The 21,755-nt window shown below is 34.8% G+C and overlaps 2 protein-coding genes across 5 annotated transcripts; one reads left to right on the forward strand and one right to left on the reverse strand.

Moving 5' to 3' along the window:
- Positions 1–5,102: 5,102 nt before the first annotated feature.
- LOC120082429 (small ribosomal subunit protein eS7-like) lies at positions 5,103–7,465 on the forward strand. The gene is made up of 6 exons (XM_039037594.2): positions 5,103–5,230; positions 5,692–5,780; positions 5,879–5,952; positions 6,047–6,170; positions 6,567–6,749; positions 7,134–7,465. Exons 2-6 carry the CDS (start codon positions 5,706–5,708, stop codon positions 7,251–7,253), a joined length of 576 nt encoding a protein of 191 aa, XP_038893522.1. The 5' UTR covers positions 5,103–5,230; positions 5,692–5,705; the 3' UTR covers positions 7,254–7,465.
- Positions 7,466–8,179: 714 nt separating this feature from the next.
- LOC120082915 (cysteine-rich receptor-like protein kinase 43) lies at positions 8,180–18,245 on the reverse strand. 4 transcript variants are annotated; one of them, XM_039038330.2, is made up of 5 exons: positions 17,836–18,245; positions 9,765–9,975; positions 9,378–9,615; positions 9,105–9,255; positions 8,180–8,750 (listed from the first exon to the last, which is right to left on the reverse strand). In XM_039038330.2, exons 1-5 carry the CDS (start codon positions 18,037–18,039, stop codon positions 8,379–8,381), a joined length of 1,176 nt encoding a protein of 391 aa, XP_038894258.2. In that variant the 5' UTR covers positions 18,040–18,245; the 3' UTR covers positions 8,180–8,378. The 4 variants fall into 4 exon arrangements, with proteins under 4 accessions (XP_038894258.2, XP_038894259.2, XP_038894260.2 ...); XM_039038331.2 differs by having other exon boundaries at positions 9,765–10,024; positions 17,836–18,005; XM_039038332.2 differs by having other exon boundaries at positions 9,765–10,019; positions 17,836–17,978.
- Between the last annotated feature and the right edge of the window lie 3,510 nt (positions 18,246–21,755).

Consider the following 21,755-nt stretch of genomic DNA (forward strand, 5'->3'; position numbering starts at 1 on the left):
AATTAATCACAGAGCAAAATAATAATAATAATAATAGAATTATCATGTTTGGTTGGTAGTATTATGACTTCCAATCCTAGAGGGAAAAAAAATATTTCCGATTTGATATTATATTTTTTTGTACTATACTACGTACTAGTATTTTTACTTATATGTTATTTATTTCGTCTTTTTTTTTTTTAATATTTAAGAGTCTTTAGTTTTTCAACTTTGCTTTTAAAAATCAAGTCAAAATTTCAAAACTAAAAGAATAGTAAAAAAAATAGCTCAACTCAATCAAATGGCATTAGAGTAAGTGGGCTAGGTGTTAATTTAGGGAAAAATTCATTAAAAAGTCTAACACTTGGATAAATCCACTAAAATCCACAGAGATTTGATCCCCATCCACGAGAGTCCTTGTACTAAAAAGAAAAAAATTTAAAGTCTAACAAATTCAAGAGAACTATATAAAAGAAAATGAAAATGGTCGATTTCAAATATAGGAAAATTAATCAAAATATTGATAAATATAATAAAATTTAATTGTCTATTTGTGATTATGATATTTTATTATTATTTACAAATATTTTCAACAATTTTGTCATTTAAAATAATTTCTCTTTTGAAAATTTGTTATTGTTTTAAGAATTTGACTAATAAGTTAACTTATTGAAAAAATAGTAAGAGAATTCATAGGAAACTATAATAAGTTTTAAAAATTGAAAACAAAATCGTTATTAAAGGGAAATTCAATGATTTTTGAAAGAATAAAATTTGAAAAATAGAGAAACCTTTGATATATGAAAAATGTGACTATTATCACTTTAATTAGTATAAGATTACATTTAAAAAAAATTCTTAAAGAAAAAAGATTCTAACGAAGCCATGAGTCATTTGGTTTATGGGTCCAAGTAGGCACAAATTTTGAATAAGGATTAAATGTCTTATATAACTGGGTTTTAACTTTATGTTTGCATCATGATACTTATAGCACCAAACAATTTATTTAAAATAAATATGTGACCCTTTAAATTTTATTATTTTAATAATCTATCGCGCGGATGCGTGGAGTGAGTAAACTCTCTCTCACACACAGTTTTAATTGATTATGACTAAATACAATAGAGAGTGACGTGTGCCAATTAGCCAATAGAAACACATGTAATTAAAAACTATTAAATATTATAAACTTAATTGTTCACTATAATAGTTGGTTCTATCATTTTTTTTTTTTTAAATAATGACCTTTGTTTTTTTAAAAAAAACTATAACATGCATACATGAGTATGATGACTTTAACTTCTCAACTTCGAAAGAAAAAGCACGTCATTAATGATTTTTTTTTTCATTGAAAACAGTATTTACATGCAATTTGGGACGTTCATTCCCATATTCGTGATGCTAGCGGTTATTTTGTGTTGGTTGTTGTCAAATTCATGTGAGTGTATGTGGATATTATTTTCGTCGAAGCTCTTATTTTGTTGTTAGACTTAAAGGTGTGGTCTCTTCAATATTTAGGTGGAATCAACTTCCCGATTATTGATATTGACTATGAAAAAAAAATGCTTCAATCTTTTCCTTGATGTGCCATTTGGAGGAAATTCGGGCTTAGATGTTGGTGGTGCAAATTAAATATTGTGGCTTCAATCTCAAATCTACAAATAATGTTGCTCATAATATTATTGGACGAGGTTGGAGATGTTTGGTATTTTAGTCATTCGAAGTGGTTAATGTCTATTTTAATTCATCATGTCAACGGTCGTGGACCTTCGACCATTTTAGTTTATTGATCAATGAGGTTTTTTTTCTTTACATACGTACATACATACACACATCCATTTTTCTGACAAAAATACCCCTTGTGGTGGGCAACTGGAGATAGAAGATGCATTTGAAAAAAATTTAATATTCAAACATGATTCACTTGTATGTCACCACATACATGTTTGAGCTACAATACATAACTTGGGATCTTAGTTTATTAGTTTTGGGTTAATGCAAACTAAATGTCAAATAAAATAACAATTTATTTTATTAAAAATAATTCGTTTGTACAACTGTTTTACAAACTACAAAACCACAAGATTTAGGGTATCAACCCCAACTGTTATAAAAAGAGATTAATTTTTTTTGTAGTTCGATCTTATATCAACTCTCTATATAGTATACCCCAATTGCATGTCTCCACATAAAAGATTTGGATCAAATCGTTTGTAACATTTACTAAGTGAATCATATCCGTAGTATCTCCAGGATAAGACATCCAACTTTATCCATATACTACGAACTATTTAGGCTACTACATGAACATGATCCACCAATATGTCTACTACATGGTGTTCAAATTATACAAAATAACCTTGGATCTTTCCTTAATGGATAATTGCATATATAAAATAATAAACCATTATTTCAAAAAACTTATTAAATATTGTTGGGTTTTATATCCTAAAACTCGTGGTCTGTAAACAATAAATTGATTATGTTATCAATAAAGCTGTCATTGAGGTTTTATTCAATAAAGTTGTTATTGAATATGAATTGCTCATTTCGTTTTAGAAAGAACCTAAATCCAATAAACTAAAGATCCATGGCTATTATACGAATACTTGAATTTTATGTGGCGACATAAAGATGGATCAAGTTTGAATAAATAGCCAAAACGGTCTATAATATATGAATAAGGTTGTGTGCTTTATTTTGGTAACACTATCGGATGCAGTCCACTTTGTAGTTGTTACAATTTGTCGTAAAGTGCTACAAACAAAGTGATCTTGATTTGTTCACGTAGTAACATGAGAAGCCGGGGCATCCTATACAATGAGTTTGCATAAGATCAGACCAAGAAATAAGTCACTCTTACTTTATAACGTTGTTTACTGTTTAAGACTAACTATTTCAAAGTGATGACCTAGGTAACTTGACCTTAATCATGAGCTAACTATGAACTTCTGTTTATTCAGGATCATCCTTATATTTTCATGGGTGATGGTTGGTTCAACAACGTCGGCTCAATAAGCCTCCCATTTCAAGGATAAGATCGGTAGATAGTTGGGGACATAGGGAGTAAGACGGAATTCACTCATACCTGTTTTTAGGGATAGTACAAAGGTTGTTCCCTTAAGTGTTGACTCCACGTCTTGAATAAGGGGTCTCACCCTCTCATTGGCCTGAGACAGACTCGATTTAGTGAATGGATCACAAACCAATTATTCATTAGAAGAGCACTTAAGAAGCAAGATGTAATATCGGGGGTAAAACAACTTTTGACCCAGTCGTTATTACGAACAACCTGTGAAGGTTTGATTTACCAATCATGGTTATATCACGTGGACATAATATATCTACAGTAAGAGTGTGCAATTACTGGGTTTTAGTGAAGTGACTCGGTAGTTAACGAATGATGGTTCATTAGGTTAAAGAGTTTAACCGGTTAATCTCGGATCGTTGGAGCCCATGATCTGTAGGTCTATGAGGTCCCCTACTAGCTCATATCGGACTAAACCTTATAATAGTGTGATGAACGAATTTGAATTGTTCAAATTTGGTTCTTGGAGCAAAACATTAAATATATATGATATATTTAACCTAATGTTTAATTGTGAATTAAACATAAAGATAGAGAAAGTAGGAGATATTTAAATATCAAGATTATGAATAGGTATTCATATTAATTGACATTAATGTTGGATTTAATATTAAATTAAATTGATTAAATTATTTAATTAATATTTAATCATAATTTAATTATTATAATTAATTTTGAAATTAAATGGAATTGGTCAAAATTACAATAAAAGTCAAAATAATTGACTATGTCAAACTTGTATCAAAAGTCAAAATTGTTGACTAGATAAAAAATGCAATGAAAGTCAAAAAGTCAAAATTGTTGATTTTGAACTTTGAGAGTCAAGCTTTGACCTTTGATCAAGTTAGTGGAAAGATCCAACAATTGTGAGTGAAAAATTATAACATTTGCATTGCTAAGTATTGTCTTCGATTGAAGACACTTGCATCATTAATCCCACTTTGAGTTAGTGGATTTTTTAGTATCAAATTCTCATCAAACTCAAAGTTGTATGTTTTGCATGAAACGACCTTTAAAAGGTAGAGTTTTATGAATTTTAAATCACTTGGTCAAGTGGAAATATATGAGATTATTTGACAATCTTAATATATTTTCTCACAAAAATCCTTAACCTTTTCGTATCCAAATTAGTTACTCACTAGATCCAACAATCCCATTCTAAGGCCACAGAATAGTCGGAAAGACTCCCTTGATGGTCTATGAATTATTCATGAGGAGATTGGAGCTGATTTGGAGAAATTTTAAGACTACAAAGGTTGTATATCTTTTTTCCCTTTATTCTTATTTTAATTGCATGTCTATTCTTTGAAATTAACCTAAAGATATTTTTTTCTTCTATTGCATATATTTCCGTTCCATCAAATACGAGGCTTTAGGATATACATTTCAACACGTCCGAGTCGTGCCGCTGTCCATCGTCAAGTCGACTCGGGCATTGTTCTGCTCCTAGTCTACCGTTCGTCGCCTGTGTTCACTCCGAGTATGTGGTTCATCGTCCAATGTGGTGCAGATGATCCGCTTGCCAGTTTATCATCGTGGGCTGCTGTAAAGGAAAAGAAAACGAAGGAATGATAGAGAGAACGAGGGAGGGGGAGAGAATGAAGGTTTTGAAAAAAAAATTATTAAAATAAAAATACACCTTAATCAAGGAAACTTTTGTGTTTTCTTTTTAGAAATATGTGTGATTGATTATAGGTTAAGGACAAAAGGGTAATTGAACCCTAATTTTTGTGTAAGAGTAGAAAAGTTGGACAAAAGTAAAATTTAGGGCGTTTTGTTAGCTTTCATAAAAAAAAAAAAAAAAAAAAAACGCAATATGGGACAGCTTGAATTTAGGACAAGTTGGGCCTGGTCACGGGATTTCCACAACGATACCATTGACAAAGCCAAATACTGGGCCTGCCTGGAACAACTTTCTATGTCAAGCCCAATAATCACTTTAAATTGGGCTTTGTTTGCGTAAATGAAAGCCCAATATCTATCTAATTTGGGCCTAACCCACCCAAAACATTTGATCTCATTCGTCCAATAAATAAAAATAATCTCAGTATTTACTCTCACAGCTATATAAACTGCCATTCTCCGCGAAACCCTAGTCTCCATCGGCTTAAAATCAGATTTTCATCCACAGAGTAGCCGATCGTTGCCTTCCAGCGCCGTCGAGTATGGTTCTCTAACTGCTCTACTTCGCCATTTCTTCTCTTTGCTATTAGTCTTCAGTGCTCTGTTTTCGTTTCATTCTTCAGGAATTTTTCGATTTTTGTACACTTTTCATTTTCGGAGTCCTCCCAAGTTTGTGACTGTTTAGTGTAGTTGCCCTGTTGGACGAAGGAGATGATTCATATACTACTGATTAATTTCGGCATTGTGATTTAGTTTTGTTTTTCTGATTGAGTCCGTGAATTAATTTCTAGACAGTTAGGGGTTGAAGACTTGGATTAAGAAGTTCTTCGCAAAGGCTAGAAAAGGATGTGTGTTGGATTTCGTATTTAAATCCTTTAATTTAATGGATTTTCTTAGACGAGTTTGAATAGAAACTATTAAGTTTCATTTTGCCAATTTTTAGTTGTCTCTTAACAATGGTTTGTTGGGATTTTTTTTCCACCTCATGTTGTCTTCTTCAGCTAGATTCCTGAAGATGTATACGGCTCTGAAAAAGATCCACAAGGATAAGGATGCTGAAGCATCCGAATTTGAAGAGACTGTTGCGCAGGTTGTTTTCGTAGATAGCAGAAATCTCTTTGCTTACTCAATTGTCGAAGTTACGTTGCCTCCTTTATTAGCACTTCTGATGATTTAATGTATCTGCAGGCACTCTTTGATTTGGAAAACACCAATTCGGAGCTGAAAAGTGACCTCAAGGATCTGTACATTAATTCAGCACTGTAAGTTTCATGTGTTGTTGATAAAATATGTCTATCATGATAAACGAGTATGTTATTTCCCAGGAAACTAATACTTACGTCTTTGTGGTTGCAGTCAAGTTGATGTTTCTGGAAACAGGAAGGCTGTTGTTATATATGTTCCCTTTAGATTGAGGAAGGCTTTCCGGAAGATTCAGTTGAGGCTTGTTCGTGAGCTGGAAAAGAAGTTTAGCGGAAAAGTAATGGATGGTCCATTTTTGCTTTCGTTCTCTTTTGACTTTCCAAAAGCAGAATCATTTTTACAGTGTATTTATCATTAGTTAACTTGGGACCTGATCTTGGTGACACTTAGATAAACTAATTTTATGTTTAGGATATATGTTCTACAAAATTGCTTCATTGACTTCATTTGACGTTATGCTGCAAGAACACGTTGCAATCTTTTTCACAATGTCTGCGTCATGAAATACTACAAATTTCTCATAAATTTGTATAGATATCACCAATTAAGAAGATGCTCTACCTTTTTCCCTCTATATTCTATAGTTTGTAAATTGTGTTGGCCGTGTATTCAAGTGGGTTGTCTCGGGTATTTCTTTTTCCTTGTGCTAATTTTCTGTAATCCTTTGTTTTAGGATGTGATTCTGGTTGCTAACAGAAGAATCTTGAGACCCCCGAAGAAAGGGTCAGCAGTTCAAAGGCCTCGCACCCGTACTCTTACTTCCGTACATGAAGCAATGCTAGAAGATATTGTTTTGCCTGCAGAGATTGTAGGAAAGCGAACCAGATACAGGGTTGATGGTTCAAAAATCATGAAGGTAATAAATGCATGGCTTAAACATAAGCTTTTCCTCATTTCATGGATGCAGTTAATGAAGTTCAGAAGATGCATGTCATCTATTTTCTATTTCTAGGCACCAAAATAGAAACTGTATTGTTCATTCTATTTATTCATTTACTGCAATATATTATTCTATCTTTTCTTTTTACTGTCTTTAGAGGGTGTAACTAGATTCACCTGGCTTGTGACTAAAACGGAAACTAAACTCAACTAAACCTTTTATTCATCTTGGTTCCTGCTGCCACATCCGAATGTTCTTGCCATGTTTGGTATCAAGGAATGTATAATTCTAGGCTGGTTTATGGTGGCATGAGAATTAGGCTCCAATTACAAATATTTACCCTGGTTCTTCTGGATGCAGGTTTTCTTGGACCCGAAGGAGCGGAACAACACTGAGTACAAGTTGGAGAGTTTTGCTGCAGTTTACAGGAAGCTTTCTGGCAAAGATGTTGCCTTCGAGTTCCCGATAACTGAGGCATAATTATAACCTTCGTGCAATGTGACACCCGTTTAGATGCATTTACTTGAAAGTCATTCAAATTTTTGATGTTGAGAACGTTGAGTGATGTCTAGATTCTGTTTTTATATGATTTTTGATTTGCCAAAGCGAATTTATTTATGAATGTCGTAGGATTTGAATACCCTTATATTCGAGTATTGTTATAATGTTTACCAAGTTGGTCGTTTTAATTAGTCTTGCGGAGAAAAAACACTGAAATTTTCTGTGGAGTTCATTAATATTGATAGTTCATATGGTTTACTTATTTAAAAAATGATAATCGGGAAATGATGTGATGAAAAATGTTTTCGGCTGAAAAATTTTATGGTACAACCCAGGAAAAGTTTGTATTTTGGATTCTGAATCTCATCGTTATCAAGGCTTTGGAAATTTTATTTTATAGATGTAAATTTTAGCAACATGACGATTGTAGATTCCAGATTTATTCGACACTGTTTAAAATTAAATTGTTTTGTGAAGGAACTAAAGTTTTAAGGAAACTTGAAAGTTTGAAGCAGCTATTTATTTGACATAACGTTTAAATGATAGGGGTGGGCAATTTTTCAAACTTAAAAATTGTATTAGACAAACTTGAAAATCGTTAATCTAACTAGAAAAGTTTTCAACTTCTTACGGCTTTTCAGTTGGGTTTGTTGTTATTCAAAAAGTAGTTCTATCAGTAATTTTATCATAATTTGTTCTTCAAAAGCATTTAAAGAAATTGAAGCTCTAAAAATTACGACACACCAATTGACAAAGGATAATATAAAGGTTAAAGATTATATGGCATATTTTCCTCCAAAAAAAAAAAAAAACATATATATTATGGCACATCATTTTTTAGGAACTAAGCATGGTGTCCTTGGCTAAAAGGACAAAAGCTTCACTAATTCAGGGTGGAAAAAGTGTAAGGCCAAGAAGCGCTAACCCTTGATTTGTTGCAATAACATAACTAACAGAATTATAGAAAGTTAAAATTATAAAATTTTGCTCGCTATGAAATAACCCTAAATAACCATTGTTACAGTTACCTAAAAATGAAAAGAATTGATATGAACGCACGCAACGTTAATGCAAATTTCTTCATACTATGCACAACAGAAATGATCACCTGCCTTCATCAATAGAAGAAACAGATATGGAATTCCTTGAATAATCCTCTACCAAACTACTAGTTGTAGTAGAAGCTTTGGTAACGCCACTTTGTGTACTAGTATTTGTCTTGGTGAAAGCCGTAGTAGAGGTAGTTGTTTGACATGCTGCTCGACCACGAATTCCAGGTTTTCCAGGTCGCGGCAACGTGAAAGAATCACTAGAAAGCATGAGATGAATGGTATTCATATCAGGCCTATCTGTAACACTTGCTTGACAACATAACAAACCCAACTGAATGCACATTGCTGCCTCATCTGCATTGCATTTTGTTAGGCTTTTATCAGTCAACTCTAAAATCCTTCCTTCTTGGTAAAGCAACCATGCCTGTGGAAGAGATATTTGTTTAGGTACTACGCCTATTTTCTAAAGAAACTTCATTTGTATTTTAAAAGCATTCTACAAAATTCACCATTTCAGTCGTTGAGAGGATGTTTGGGCCAAGAAATTGAAAAGTACAGAGTTCAGAAATGGGAAGGTGTGAACTCCACTCCTTATTTGGCTTAAGGAGTTAGTTGGTCCTATTACTTAAGAACATCAATTTTATACCGTATTGACTCCTTACCTTATGAGTCTCAAGAGTTCACAACTCTCCATACTCCATAACTCTATGGAGTTCACAACTCCATCCCTTGTCCCAAACGTCCCCTGAAGGCTTAACAATCATCAACGATAACTTACATATCCCAAGAGGTCAACTTGTGGTGCGCCAAGTCGATCGTCGTGATTTTTTCTTCCACTAACAATCTCTAATACCAAGATGCCAAAACTGAAAATGTCACTCTTCACAGACAAATATCCATGAATTGCATATTCGGGAGCCATATAGCCACTACATTGAGTGAAAATATAATTATTAAGCATTAGAGAAAAACCAAGGAGCATAAGGATGTGTTAGCTCAATTTAGGGGACAAGTATCGTTTGCAAGGGTCATGAAGTAAACTACTACTTACTGAGTGCCAGCGACATTAAATGTATTCAAATGTGTGTCATCCCCAGGAAAAAGTCGTGCTAATCCAAAATCTGAGATTTTCGGATTCAGTTGCTCATCTAATAATATGTTACTAGCTTTGATATCTCTATGTATAATTCTTGCAGGAGCCTCTTCATGTAAGTAGAGGAGACCTCTCACGATACCTGTAATTATATGGAACCGTGTTGTCCAATCCAGGGATGAAGACTTTTTTTTATCTGTCCACATTGTCAATATAATAGTGATTGACTGCCATAAATTTGCAAGAATGAGTTATATTATCCCAACCAATTGCAATAAGATGCATGTAAATCTCCACATCGCAAGCAGAAAAATTCATGAATTCCTCCTAGAATAAGGTTCTTACCAAAAATAAAGTAATCAAGACTTCTGTTTGGCAGGTACTCATATACAAGCATCTTTTCAGGTCCTTCTACACAACAGCCCAATAAAATGACCAAATTTCGGTGCTGAATTCTCAGTAGAAGTTTCACTTCATTACTAAATTGCTTCACTCCTTGTCTTGAATCTACCGATAGCTTCTTCACTGCTACTTGTTGGCCATTTGGCATCAACCCCTGTATATTTGGCAATTCTAGCCACATTAGATCAGCATCCGACACTGTCCTTCAAACACAAGTAGAGGAAAGAGTGATTTGGAAATCGAAAAGAGACAAAGCCAGAGGGCAAAAGGCAGGTGCTTGTAACTTAATTATTTTCCCGACAGTACAAGGCCTTCAGGTCAAAATCACTGAGAATCGTTATAGAAAACTTAGGACCTAGTATGCACCCCAGTTAACTAGTCATCATCTGGGCATTCATTCGGAAATATTAATGGCTAAGACTATCTATCTTATGCTTCTTATTTTAAAGGATTCTCACATACAACATAACCCAATATATCTTTGTTCATTGGGCTAATTAACAGGCCTATATGATTGGCGAGTCAGATAACTTGGGGATTATTACAAATCCACGTGGGTGGGTAGTTCTGAAAGGTTTTGAATAACGCCAGAACCTTATTAATCACCACGTGCAACTCTACAAATCGAATTCAAACCTTATGGAAATCTTCAAGTGATTGAGTTATGTGTTGAACATCTAGATTGGTAACCACAGTCACAGATAGCACTGCATATATACTAAATTGACATAAGAAAAGTTATCTCAAGTGTGTCTTGAGCAATTGCTCTAATGTAAAGGGCAAATTCAGCATCATACCCCTAAGGAAAGAAAATATCATAGTTAATCAAGTAAGAATCACATTGAAACGAGAATAAATTTAGACAGTTTTAGCAACAATGGAGTCATTAATATTTTTCAAGATGAGAAAGGTGGTTAGGGAAGCTTTTTTCTACTTTTAAGGCTTCTAATGCCCAAAAGTTTTGCGATATAGGACATACCCCTCTAGTCATTTTGGCTCATGAGAGTACTTCTGGAACCTTGACAACTTCTAGAGCTTAGCTGTAAATGATAATTATCTTCTTTAACATAGCACGAAATCTTCTTTGCTATCCATTTCTTTAGGTACAATTTCAGAGATTTTCTTCTAGAATATATATATGTTACACCCCAATATTGTACACTTATAAGAGGAGGGGCAGAAAAGACATTCCACAAAATGAGGCAGTTAGAAAAGAATATGCTCCGTAATAGGGAGCTGCAAAATCTGTTAGAGAACCAATTCTCTGTTATTGTTGCAGGGTGGATACCCAACAAAGTTCAACACTGAGGTGAACAAGGGCGATGGCGCAAAAGCAGCTCGAGGAACGGATGGAGTCCAATGAGAAGGAAATATCCCAGATGAAGGAGATGTTATTGGGACTCTGTAAAAACATAGAGAAATTGGTAGAAGAGGTGAGGGAGAGCAACTCTACTCAAAAAATGGAAGAACTTGGCGTTCACGATGGGACAAGGCTCAAGCTCAAAGGAAAATGAGAAGTGGTGGACTCTATGGCAACTCAATCGACTGGAGGAGCGGATAAAAGTAAGTATAAAAGGTTAGAGCTGCCGAACTTTTCAAGTGAAAACCCAGAATCTTGGGTCTACCACACCAAGCACTACTTCGAAATTCATGAACTCACTTATGCGAAGAAGGTTAAGGTAGCTGTGGTGAGTTTTGCCCCCGACGAAGTCGATTGGTTCAGGTGGAGCCACAATCGTAGATCTATCACCTCCTGGGAAGAGCTCAAGTGAAGAATGTTTGAACATTTTCGTCCCACCAGAGAGGGAAGCTTAGAGGCAAGGTTGCTAAAGATCAAGCAAGATAGAACTTACCCGTAGTACGTGAAAAAAATTGTGAATTACGCCGCACCACTACCGGATCTAGTAGAGAGTGTCCTCTGCGATGCGTTCATCAATGGTTTGGAACCAACGTTGCAGGCAGAGGTTGTGAGCAGAAACCCTGTGACTTTAGAAGATTGTATGAGGGAAGCCCAATTAGTGAATGACATAAATATGGCCTTACACTTGGCCTTCAATGAGTGGGGAGTTTCTAGGCCATTTAAAAAAGAGGGCATTGGCGATAAGAACTCAGCAAAAAAAGAAGAAGCCCTATGTACACGACAGATATCCATCCCCGTCAAAGTGTCGTTTGTGAAGAAGGAGCCTCCGGTGAAGAAGTTGCCCGATAATGAGTTTCGAGAACGACTAGACAAAGGGTTGTGCTTCTGATGCAACGAAAAATACTCTCCGGGGCATCGATGCAAAACCAGAGCAAGTCGCGAATTAATGTTGTTCATCCTAAACAAAGAAGAAGTAGGGGAGACTGGAGCCACTGAAGAAGAAGTACAACCCGAGCTGAATACCATGGAAGTGACGGACAACCCAGAAATAACACTGCATTCGATGCTTGGTTTCTCTTTTAAAGGCACAATGAAGCTGAGGGGGACGATTCAAGATAAGGCTGTAATCATGTTAATCGATTGTGGAGCTACCCATAACTTCCTTCACAGAAAAATCATGGAAGAACTAAAGATACCGGTCTCGGGCAACAACACTTTCGGGGTGGTCGTTGGAAATGATATGGCAGTGCAAGGGAAAGGGAAATGAAAATCAGTGACGATCAAATTCCTAGAACTAGAGGTAACCTCTGATTTCCTTGCCATTGATTTAGGAAAGATTGACGTTGTTCTCGGTATGCAGTGGTTGTGTACAACAGGTTTTATGGGGATACATTGGCCCTCCTTGACGATGGCATTCATATCAGGAGGCTACCCCGTCATTTTGAAAGGGGATCTGTCCCTAACAAAAGCTGAAATATCACTGAAAGTGCTGGCAAAGATATGGGAGGAAGAAGATCAAGGATTTCTAATTGAGTTTCAGAATATGGAAACAGAGGAAAACAAAGAGATTATACTCGAAGATAAGGTGCAGCAGCAAGAAAGGTTACCAGTCACGATCCAAGCCTTGTTGGAAGAGAATGAGGACATATTTGCCACACTAATAAGGTTACCTCTTGAACGTGAAATAGACCACAGGATTTTATTGACAGAAGGACAAAAACCTATCAACGTATGGCCCTAAAGTATGGCCATGTCCAGAAGGAAGAGATTGAGAAGTTGGTGGGAGAAATATTACAAGCAGGGATAATACGTCCAAGCTGGAGTCCTTATTCAAGCCCAGTGCTACTAGTAAGAAAAAAAGATGGTAGATGGTGACTTTGCGTGGAATTCAGGAAGTTAAATCAAGCTACTATAGCAGACAAATTTCCAATTCCGGTCATTGAGGAGCTGTTGGATGAGCTAAGTGGTTCGACTGTTTACTCCAAACTAGATCTTAAGTCCGGTTATCACCAGATTAGAATGAGGGATTGTGATGTTGAGAAAATTGCTCTTAGAATGCACGAAGGTCACTACGAATTCTTGGTGATGCCTTTTGGATTGACCAATGCATCAACAACATTTCAATCATTGATGAACCAAGTATTTAGACCATTCCTCCGATATTTTGTGCTGGTTTTCTTTGACGATATTTTAGTATACAGCTTGGATATTTCAACACACGAAACTCACCTGGGCGTAGTATTCAACATCCTACGTGACAACAAGCTTTACGCAAATAAAAAGAAATGTGTATTTTGCCAACCGAGAACACAGTATTTAGGCCATTGGATATCTCAACAAGCCGTGGAGGTAGATGGAGAGAAAATTGCAGCAATGGCTAGATGGCCTCAACCCAAGAATGTATCCGAATTACGAGGATTTTTAGGTCTGACCGAATACTACTGGAGATTCGTAAGGAGGTATGGAAGCATTGCGGCCCCTTTGACAAAATTACTACAAAAGAATGCTTTGAGTTGGTGGGGAAGCTACTAAAGCCTTCATGGAACTAAAGGAAGCTATGAAACAGATGCTTCCGGATATGGATTGGGGGCGGTTCTCTCTCAAAATGACAAGACCCATAGCCTGTTTTAGTCAGAAACTATCTCCAAGAACCTAAGCCAAGTCGATATACGAAATGGAATTAATGGTCGTAGTTCTAGCAATCCAAAAGTGGAGGCACTACTTGCTAGGGAATAAATTCACAATCATATTAGACCAGACGATGTTGAAGTTCTTTATCGAGTAATGAGAAGTTCAACCTCAACACCAAAGGTGGCTGACCAAACTCTTGGGATACAATTTTGACATCCTGTATCAACCCAGGCTACAGAACAAGGTGGCAGATGCGCTATCACAGGTATCCACGGCCGCTGAAATTTATACGTTGATAGTCCCAAATTTATTTGATATACAGCTGGCCCTTTAAGAAGTAGAACAAGATGAGGATCTTTAAAAAATCATTGAAATTTTAAAGGTCGGCCCGGATGGAAAGCCCAATTACCTATGGAAAAATGGGAAATTATTATACAAAGGCCATTTGGTCATCTCCCGAACTTCGGCCCTTATTCCTTCATTAATGCACACTTTCCATAACTCAATATTGGGAGGGCATTCAGGGTTCTTACGAACATATAAAAGGATGAATGGTGAGTTATACTGGCAGGGGATGAAGAATGATGTCAAGAAGTATGTGGAAGAGTGTGATACATTCCAAAGGATCAAGGCAGATGCTTTATCTCCAGCAGGCCTTCTCTGTTAGGCCTCCGATTGTATTACAATATCAAAGGAGAAGGAATAAGGGTAATTTGGGAAAAGAGGAAGTTGCGGCAGTTAGGGGGGTTGGGGACCACAACTAGTGAAGACTTCAATTCGGTTAGGGGAAGACTTTTGTTTAAAAGGAGGGGGAAGCGGGAAATGAAGGGGACTTTTTGATAATCAGAGCAATTGTGAGTGGGTGAAGTTTAACTCTCACGTGTGGGAGGAAGTTGAAGACGGAGACTGCTTTTAGGAAGATTTTGTAATCGTGTTGCTTATCGTCTAGCTCATCGAGTAGACGATTGTGTAGTGGATAGTAGACGATCGTGTAGCGGATAGCCTAGCCATTTGCATCGAGTAACTAATCGTGTACTAGATCATTTACCCGATCGCATAGTCGATCGTATAGCTCATCGAATTATCAATAAAATTCTTCTAAACGATTTGGTTTCTATCATTCTCCAACCTTTTCCCCTTCCAAATTTGATTTGAGAGGACTTGACGATGGACTTTATTGAAGGGCTACCAAAATCAGACGAGTACAACTCAATTCTAGTGGTCGTTGATAGATTAAGTATGCACATTTTATCAGGCTCCGACATCCTTTTTCTGCAAAGCAAGTAGCAGATTTATTCATCGAAGAAATTATTCGACACCATGGAGCACCTAACTCCATAGTAACAGATTGAGACAAAATATTTTTAAGTCACTTATGGAAGGAACTGTTTACTATGATGGGAACAACACTAAAGAGAAGTACGGCATTCCATCCCCAAACAGATGGACAGACAGAAAGGGTTAACAGGTGCTTGGAAACATACCTAAGGTGCTTTTGTAACGAACAACCAACCAAGTGGAGTAAATGGGTGGCATGGGCTGAATTGTGATATAACACAACTTTCCATTCAACAATCAAGACAACTCCTTACCAAGCAGTGTTCGGACGTCCTCCACCTCCCTTAATCTTATATGAACAAAAGAAGACATCTAATGATAGCGTGGAATAACAGTTGCAAGCAAGAGACTTAGCACTTTCGGCTCAAGGAGAACTTAGTAATGGCTCAAAACCGCATGAAAAAACAAACAGATTGCATAGAAGAGAATTGCAATTTTCAGTAGGGGTTGAGATATTTTTAAAACTCAGACGTTATAGACAAAAATCGCTAACTCGGAAAAAGTGTGAAAAATTAGCTCCAAGATTCTATGGGTCTTATCAAATTACAAAACGAATAGGGGAAGTGGCTTACAAATTGGAACTTCCTCCTGAAGCAACTATCCACAATGTGTTTCACGTCTCTCAACTTAAAAATAAATTGGGGCAATCTCATAACATTCGGCACCACCCCCCTTCCCTAAGAGAAGAATTTGAGCTCCAAGTGGTACTAGAAACAGTATTAGGAGTGCATTGGAACAAGGAATTGGCTGCTAATGAATGACTCATCAAATGGGGAGGACTACCTGAGAATGAAGCAACGTGGGAATTTGTATATGCTATAAAACAACAGTTTCCTCACACATCCACCTTGAAGGCAAGGTGCATTTCGAGAGGAGCGGTAGTGTTACACCCCCAATATTGTACACTTATAAGAGGAGGGGCAGGAAAGACATTCCACAAAATGAGGCAGTTAGAAAAGGATATGCTCCATAATAGGGACCTGCAAAATCTGTTAGAAAACCAATTCGGTAAGGGAAAAGATTCCTTCGGGGTGGGGGGATTATAGGCTATATATAGATTGAGGTAGGAGAGTCTGAAGCAGGAAAAATCTAAGGAAAATAGTCCCTGTGACGTGAGTAAGGAGAGGATTTCCAGCCTTCTTGAATGTGCTGGTATTTTCTAGTTTTCTGTTCTTATTTCAGTCTTTTCAAATTGTTAGCCCAAATCTGTAAGTTTTCTCTAAAGTTCATAAATAAAGTTGACTGAGCAGTGCTTTGTTTTGGGGAGATCTTGTGTGGGTATTTTTCTTTGTTGTTGCAGTAAGTTGGATACCCAACAATGTACTCATTCAATTGAATGGATATTTTATTCAATCAAAAAACAATTAAATAATGGGTCGAAACGGGTAACGCCGAACTTGAAGTCTAAAATTTTCCTTAGAAACCTACCCTATTCTTAAATATTAAAGTTTGAACCACCTTTCATTTTTCATTTTTAATAAAATAATGATTGTTGTAAAGGACACCTTTCTGATCCTATTTTCAAGGAGGATGTTTTAAAAAATTATTTTGGGTGGTTTGTAAAAGTGTGTATTGTGCACTTGAAAACACTTATCACAATACAAGAAGGATTATAGAAATTAGTAAATAAAACATGTTATTAATTTTATTTTAGTTGAACGCAAAATAATAATAATAATAATTTTAGTCTTGTTCCCTAATCTTTCTAAATAGCCATCTTGGCAACAATTGAATAAACCAACTATTTTGCTCGGTAGGCTAGATAGAGAAAATGGTAATTCCAATGAGTACTTTTAGAATTAATAATTGAGGGTATAAAAACATTTTTAAAAAAGGGCAAAAATAGTAAAATCTAACTGTATTACTAAGACTCAGGTCTAAATTTTGTTATATTTACAAAATCTTTTACATTGTGCTATATTTACTAATAACTTGTCCAACTACCCCCAAAAAAAAGTTCTTTAGTTGATGACCCTTTTGCACCCACACAAACAGACCCATGATCAGAGAATAAGAACATAAATATACGACAGCCATAAATAAATTAGTAAAGTATATACAGACTACACTATCAGAACATTGAAAAATTCGTTGAATGTCAATTTTCAACCTTCTTAAATCAGTTAATTAACAGTATAATTGATCTATAAATGTCATCTTACGATCAGTGCCATTATAATATATAAATAATTAATCTCTATCATCAGAAATATAACGAAATGGTATAAAAATTGATAAGTCAACCAGTCAATGCCATGTGGAGAAATTGCGACAACTTTGATGTTGAAACGTTCAAGTAATTTACCATTGCCAATTGGCACAGAACTGCTCCAAAGCCCTAAGAAAAAAAGAAAAAGACGAAAAAAAAGGGAAGACTTCCATGCCGGCAGAATGATCATCTATGGGTTTCATCGACATCGAAAATCATAATCTAAGTTATTTAACACTTTAGAAACAGTTAAATAAACAGCACAAATGGCTGGATTTGCGACCAATTAACACTTCGACTTTAAAAAACACGAGACTCCTTTTGCATCGAAAGCATCCAAGTCGGATCACAGTTCAGAAGCAAGACAGAAATGTTCAATTAGAGTCGAAAATGGGAAAATAAAACGAAGATATTCAACATTCCATCTTCCAATAATCATGCCTAACAATGATTAGGTCAGAACAAACTAATCGTACCTTGTAGACGGGCCCAAATCCTCCATTGCCGAGCTTATTTGCCTCGGAAAAGAAATTAGTTGCGATTTGCAAAGTACTTAGTTCAAAGAAGATGTCAGTGGATACATCTTCATCATCCGCTTCATCGGCACCCGCAGAATTAGCTGCTCTAAGTTTTTTCTGCAAGCAGACGCAGAGAGAAGACAAAAGACCCATCGAAAGCATTCAAACAACGCTGCCAGCCAGAACTTCGGCGATTGAGCCGATGAGCTCGTTCTGACGGCAATGGAAGAACCGATCGGCTAAGTTGACGCCAGGAGCAGAGAGCCAATGAGAAGATGGTATGGAATTGAACTTTCTCAGATCAACCGGAAAAATAAGTTTAAAATTAATGGCGGCCTTAAATAGGAAATCCCCCTAAAGTCCCGCTTAAACTGTTAATATTAAAATGTCAAAGCTAAAATACATTAGAGTCCGACAAAATAACGATAGTGGATTGAGTAGACCTGGTAAAAAAATTGCAAAATAATACTATAATATACAAAATCAGTTAAATTATTTATCAATATAAAATATCACTGTCTATTATTGATAGACCGTGGTAAGCATCTATTGTAATTTATTGACATATATAATTGCAGCCTATCGATAGATAATGACATTTTTCTACATTTAAAAATACTTTTAGCACTTTTAACATTTAAAACAATTACTCTTTTCCTATTCTTACTTTTAATTTTTTTTTTGTTTTAAATTAAAGTAAATGTAGCGATGGATAATATAATTTCGCATTTTAGAAATTAAGGGTGCTTTAAAAGTGACTTGTTCAAGTTGTATTTTTAAGAACGGATCGGTTTGATTCGTTTTTCAAGTACATAAAAAATATCTTCTTGTCATTTCTCCCCCCACTTCCTCGCTTTTTTCTTAAAAAAAAGAGACGAGCTGAAATAGAAATAAATAATTGTTCTCATATAACCTTATCCTCTACCTCGATCGGGGATTGACTGTTGATACACGATCCAAGCCATTAATTTTTTTTCTATTCGTTATTATCTTATTACCAAATCAACGCGGCTAGTTAACAGGATGACTCCACTTTTATGAATCATTAAATCCTATAAATGCTTGTTCTGATGTATCATGTAAATTAGTTGAAATGCAAAAATCAAATAATTCTTTGTGGTGGAACAAAATATCTCTCATTTCCCCCTCGAAAAATTTGTATTAAACTCAAACTAAATTGATCTTGTTATATATAATACACACACATTTTGAGTTTTAGACTTTCAATTCTAATTGTTTATTTCTTTTCTTTTTCTCTCTTTTGTAAATTGCATATTGTCCACAAGATTCAAGTTGTTTCTTCCTTTTTTTCTCTTGTTTGACGCTAGATTATTCGCTTAGTCAAACGACTATAATTTCTTTTTGTTTCTTTCTATTTTCCTTTATCCTCGTTGATCATTTTTAGTTTCTCCTTTATCTTCTCAATAGGTCATATTTCTCGATGGTTGTTTTGATTCTCAATTTCTCTCGATCTTTGAGTGTTCTCCTTTGATGTTGGAGCCAAACAATCGTCGTTCACCATCAAAACTAATACCAAAGTCGTCATCGATAATTTTATTAGTTGCTAGTTCATTTCTATTCTTTGAGTCAACTAGTCACAAACGCTACTTTATTTGCATTCTATCAAATATTCGTCTCCTTCAAAGTCATCAACATGATTGTTGATTTTTTTTTTTTTTTTTTCATTTGTGCTAATTGTCTGTTAACGCTGTGTTTATGCATATTATTCACTATTTACCGTTAGAGAGAGAATAGAAAAAGTAGAGAGAAGGATGAGGGATTTAGAAAAAATAGGCTGGAGGAACCAACAAAATTATGTTTTTTTTTTATATATGTACTATTTTATTTTTTTTCATGATTATTTTATATTCCACATTGATTATGGATATATTTGAAATTTAAGAAGCTTATTTTTATAGCATAATTTATGCGTCAGTTTGTTTTTGGTTTACTATAATGTAGTTTTAGAAAATAAAACGTTGTATATGTAATATTATATATTTGAATCGAAAATTTTCTTTAAACATTAAATACTACTTCAAAATTTTACATTTTCGAATGCATTGTACATGATTATTACTAATATTTTAAAACTCACAAATTTTGACATAAATATAGCTTTAGTGATATTTTATTTTCAACTTTTAGTAATTGTGTATACAAAATATGTTTTATATTCCTTAGAAGTACATGAAAATATTTTTATTGACTTTTTTAATTGAAAGTATATTAAAAAGGAAAAATTACAAAACTTATTTAAGTTTAAAGTAAATATTATGTATCAAAATTTAAAGGGTAATTCGACGAATTTAGAAGTTTTAGTATAAAAATTGGTATTTTTCCTATTTTCTAGACATTATAATTCAAACAAGAGATACAAAATTAAACCTATAGTCTTTTACGCAACTTAAGAGTACGTTGACCATAGTTGATAACAATTTCAAATTAAATTTGAGTTAATTGAATCCGCTTGAATCTATTTTCTTTTCTTGAAAAAGAAAATAAAAGAAATAAGTTTTATTTTTAAGGTCCTTGCCCAATTGGTCCTTCTAGTATATCAAAATTACATAAAAGCCGCGGGGGAGGGGACAGGTAAAAAACACCTACCAAACACGCGGCACTCAACAGTGGTCTACAAGAAGTCATTTTCCCGCAACTTATCAAAAAGCGTGTCATTGTTCCAAAACAATTTGAACACGTTTGTCCTTGTGGGACCCTACTTGCTTTTGAGCGATTACAATTTTTTTTAGTTCAATCGCATGCATGTGAGAAAATCAAATCACTCATCTCTAGATTGAAAATAGATACTTTATGTAAGTTAAAAATATAGTTGTCTCACATTGAAATTTTTTTGGAAAATCATAAGTTTGTCATTCAAAATGTTTAAGAAAGTCATGTGTTCCAAGCCTATAAAATGAGTCTATGTCTTTGGTTTTCAGTCGTCCCAGTTAAAAACACTTTAAGCTTATTATGCTAACTCTAACTGAATTCATTTTGTATTCTCTAATTTAAGAGTGGAAAAAATGTGTATATGTATAGCCCAATCCATATCTATTTTATCCAATATTTATTTGGCCCACTTTTATTTTATATTTATGGGATAATTATAGTTGTAGACCCGAATGAAGTTAAAAAATATAGTAATTTTTTCAAACTATTGACAAAAATGGGATATATGAGAAAGTATTTTTAAAAATAAGATATATGAGAAAGTATTTTTAAAAATAGGTGGGTATTGAAACTATTGACAAAAGTATGGTAGTGAAATCGTATATGGGGTACACGATTACCATGTGGCAAAATCTTGTACGGGGTACACGATTAACTTTTAATCTAGTCAGCACCACGTCGGCTGACTTGGTTGACCGGTCGCATGGAGACTCGTGGACCGGGTCCACGAATTTTTTTTATAAAAAAATAGATTGACTATTTTTTTTTTTAAATTAGAGATGTACAACAATATTAAAATTTTAGGAATGGATCCATAAATTCCTTCATTATTAAACTTAATTATATATTTAATCTACAATGAAAACATAATTATTCTACACTTGTATTAAAAAAATAAAAAATGTCATGATATTAAATAAGATTTACAATTAGTTATTTAATTTGAAAATAAAAGTTTACATGAAATTTAAAAACGACCCTTGGCCCTTACCTCTCATGGGGTTGTCTTCGTGTCGCTCTAAATTAGGTTCATCCTGCTGTTGTTGTTGTCTACGACGGATACGTCTTCGATCAATGTCAGCAACATTGAGTCGTCTTGTTTGTTGAATAATATTTTCTATGTTGACCAATGTTTGCCGACACATTGAACTCAACTCTGGTAAGTTGTGCTACACTAAATATTTTTGTACATCTTCGATAAAATTATT

The sequence above is a fragment of the Benincasa hispida genome, chromosome 8, assembly GCF_027475165.1.
Source record: "Benincasa hispida cultivar pf3 chromosome 8, pf3_genome.v1.1, whole genome shotgun sequence".
NCBI lineage: Eukaryota > Viridiplantae > Streptophyta > Magnoliopsida > Cucurbitales > Cucurbitaceae > Benincasa > Benincasa hispida.

Coding starts and splice junctions, on each gene's coding strand:
- LOC120082915 (XM_039038330.2), bottom strand. CDS start 18,039: ATGCTTTCGATGGGTCTTTTGTCTTCTCTCTGCGTCTGCTTGCAGAAA. Junction 9,976..17,835: donor GATTTGGGCCCGTCTACAAG/GTACGATTAGTT, acceptor CCAAATATACAG/GGGTTGATGCCAAATGGCCA. Junction 9,256..9,377: donor TTTAATGTCGCTGGCACTCA/GTAAGTAGTAGT, acceptor CACTCAATGTAG/TGGCTATATGGCTCCCGAAT.
- LOC120082429 (XM_039037594.2), top strand. CDS start 5,706: ATGTATACGGCTCTGAAAAAGATCCACAAGGATAAGGATGCTGAAGCA. Junction 5,781..5,878: donor TTGAAGAGACTGTTGCGCAG/GTTGTTTTCGTA, acceptor ATGTATCTGCAG/GCACTCTTTGATTTGGAAAA. Junction 5,953..6,046: donor CTGTACATTAATTCAGCACT/GTAAGTTTCATG, acceptor TTGTGGTTGCAG/TCAAGTTGATGTTTCTGGAA.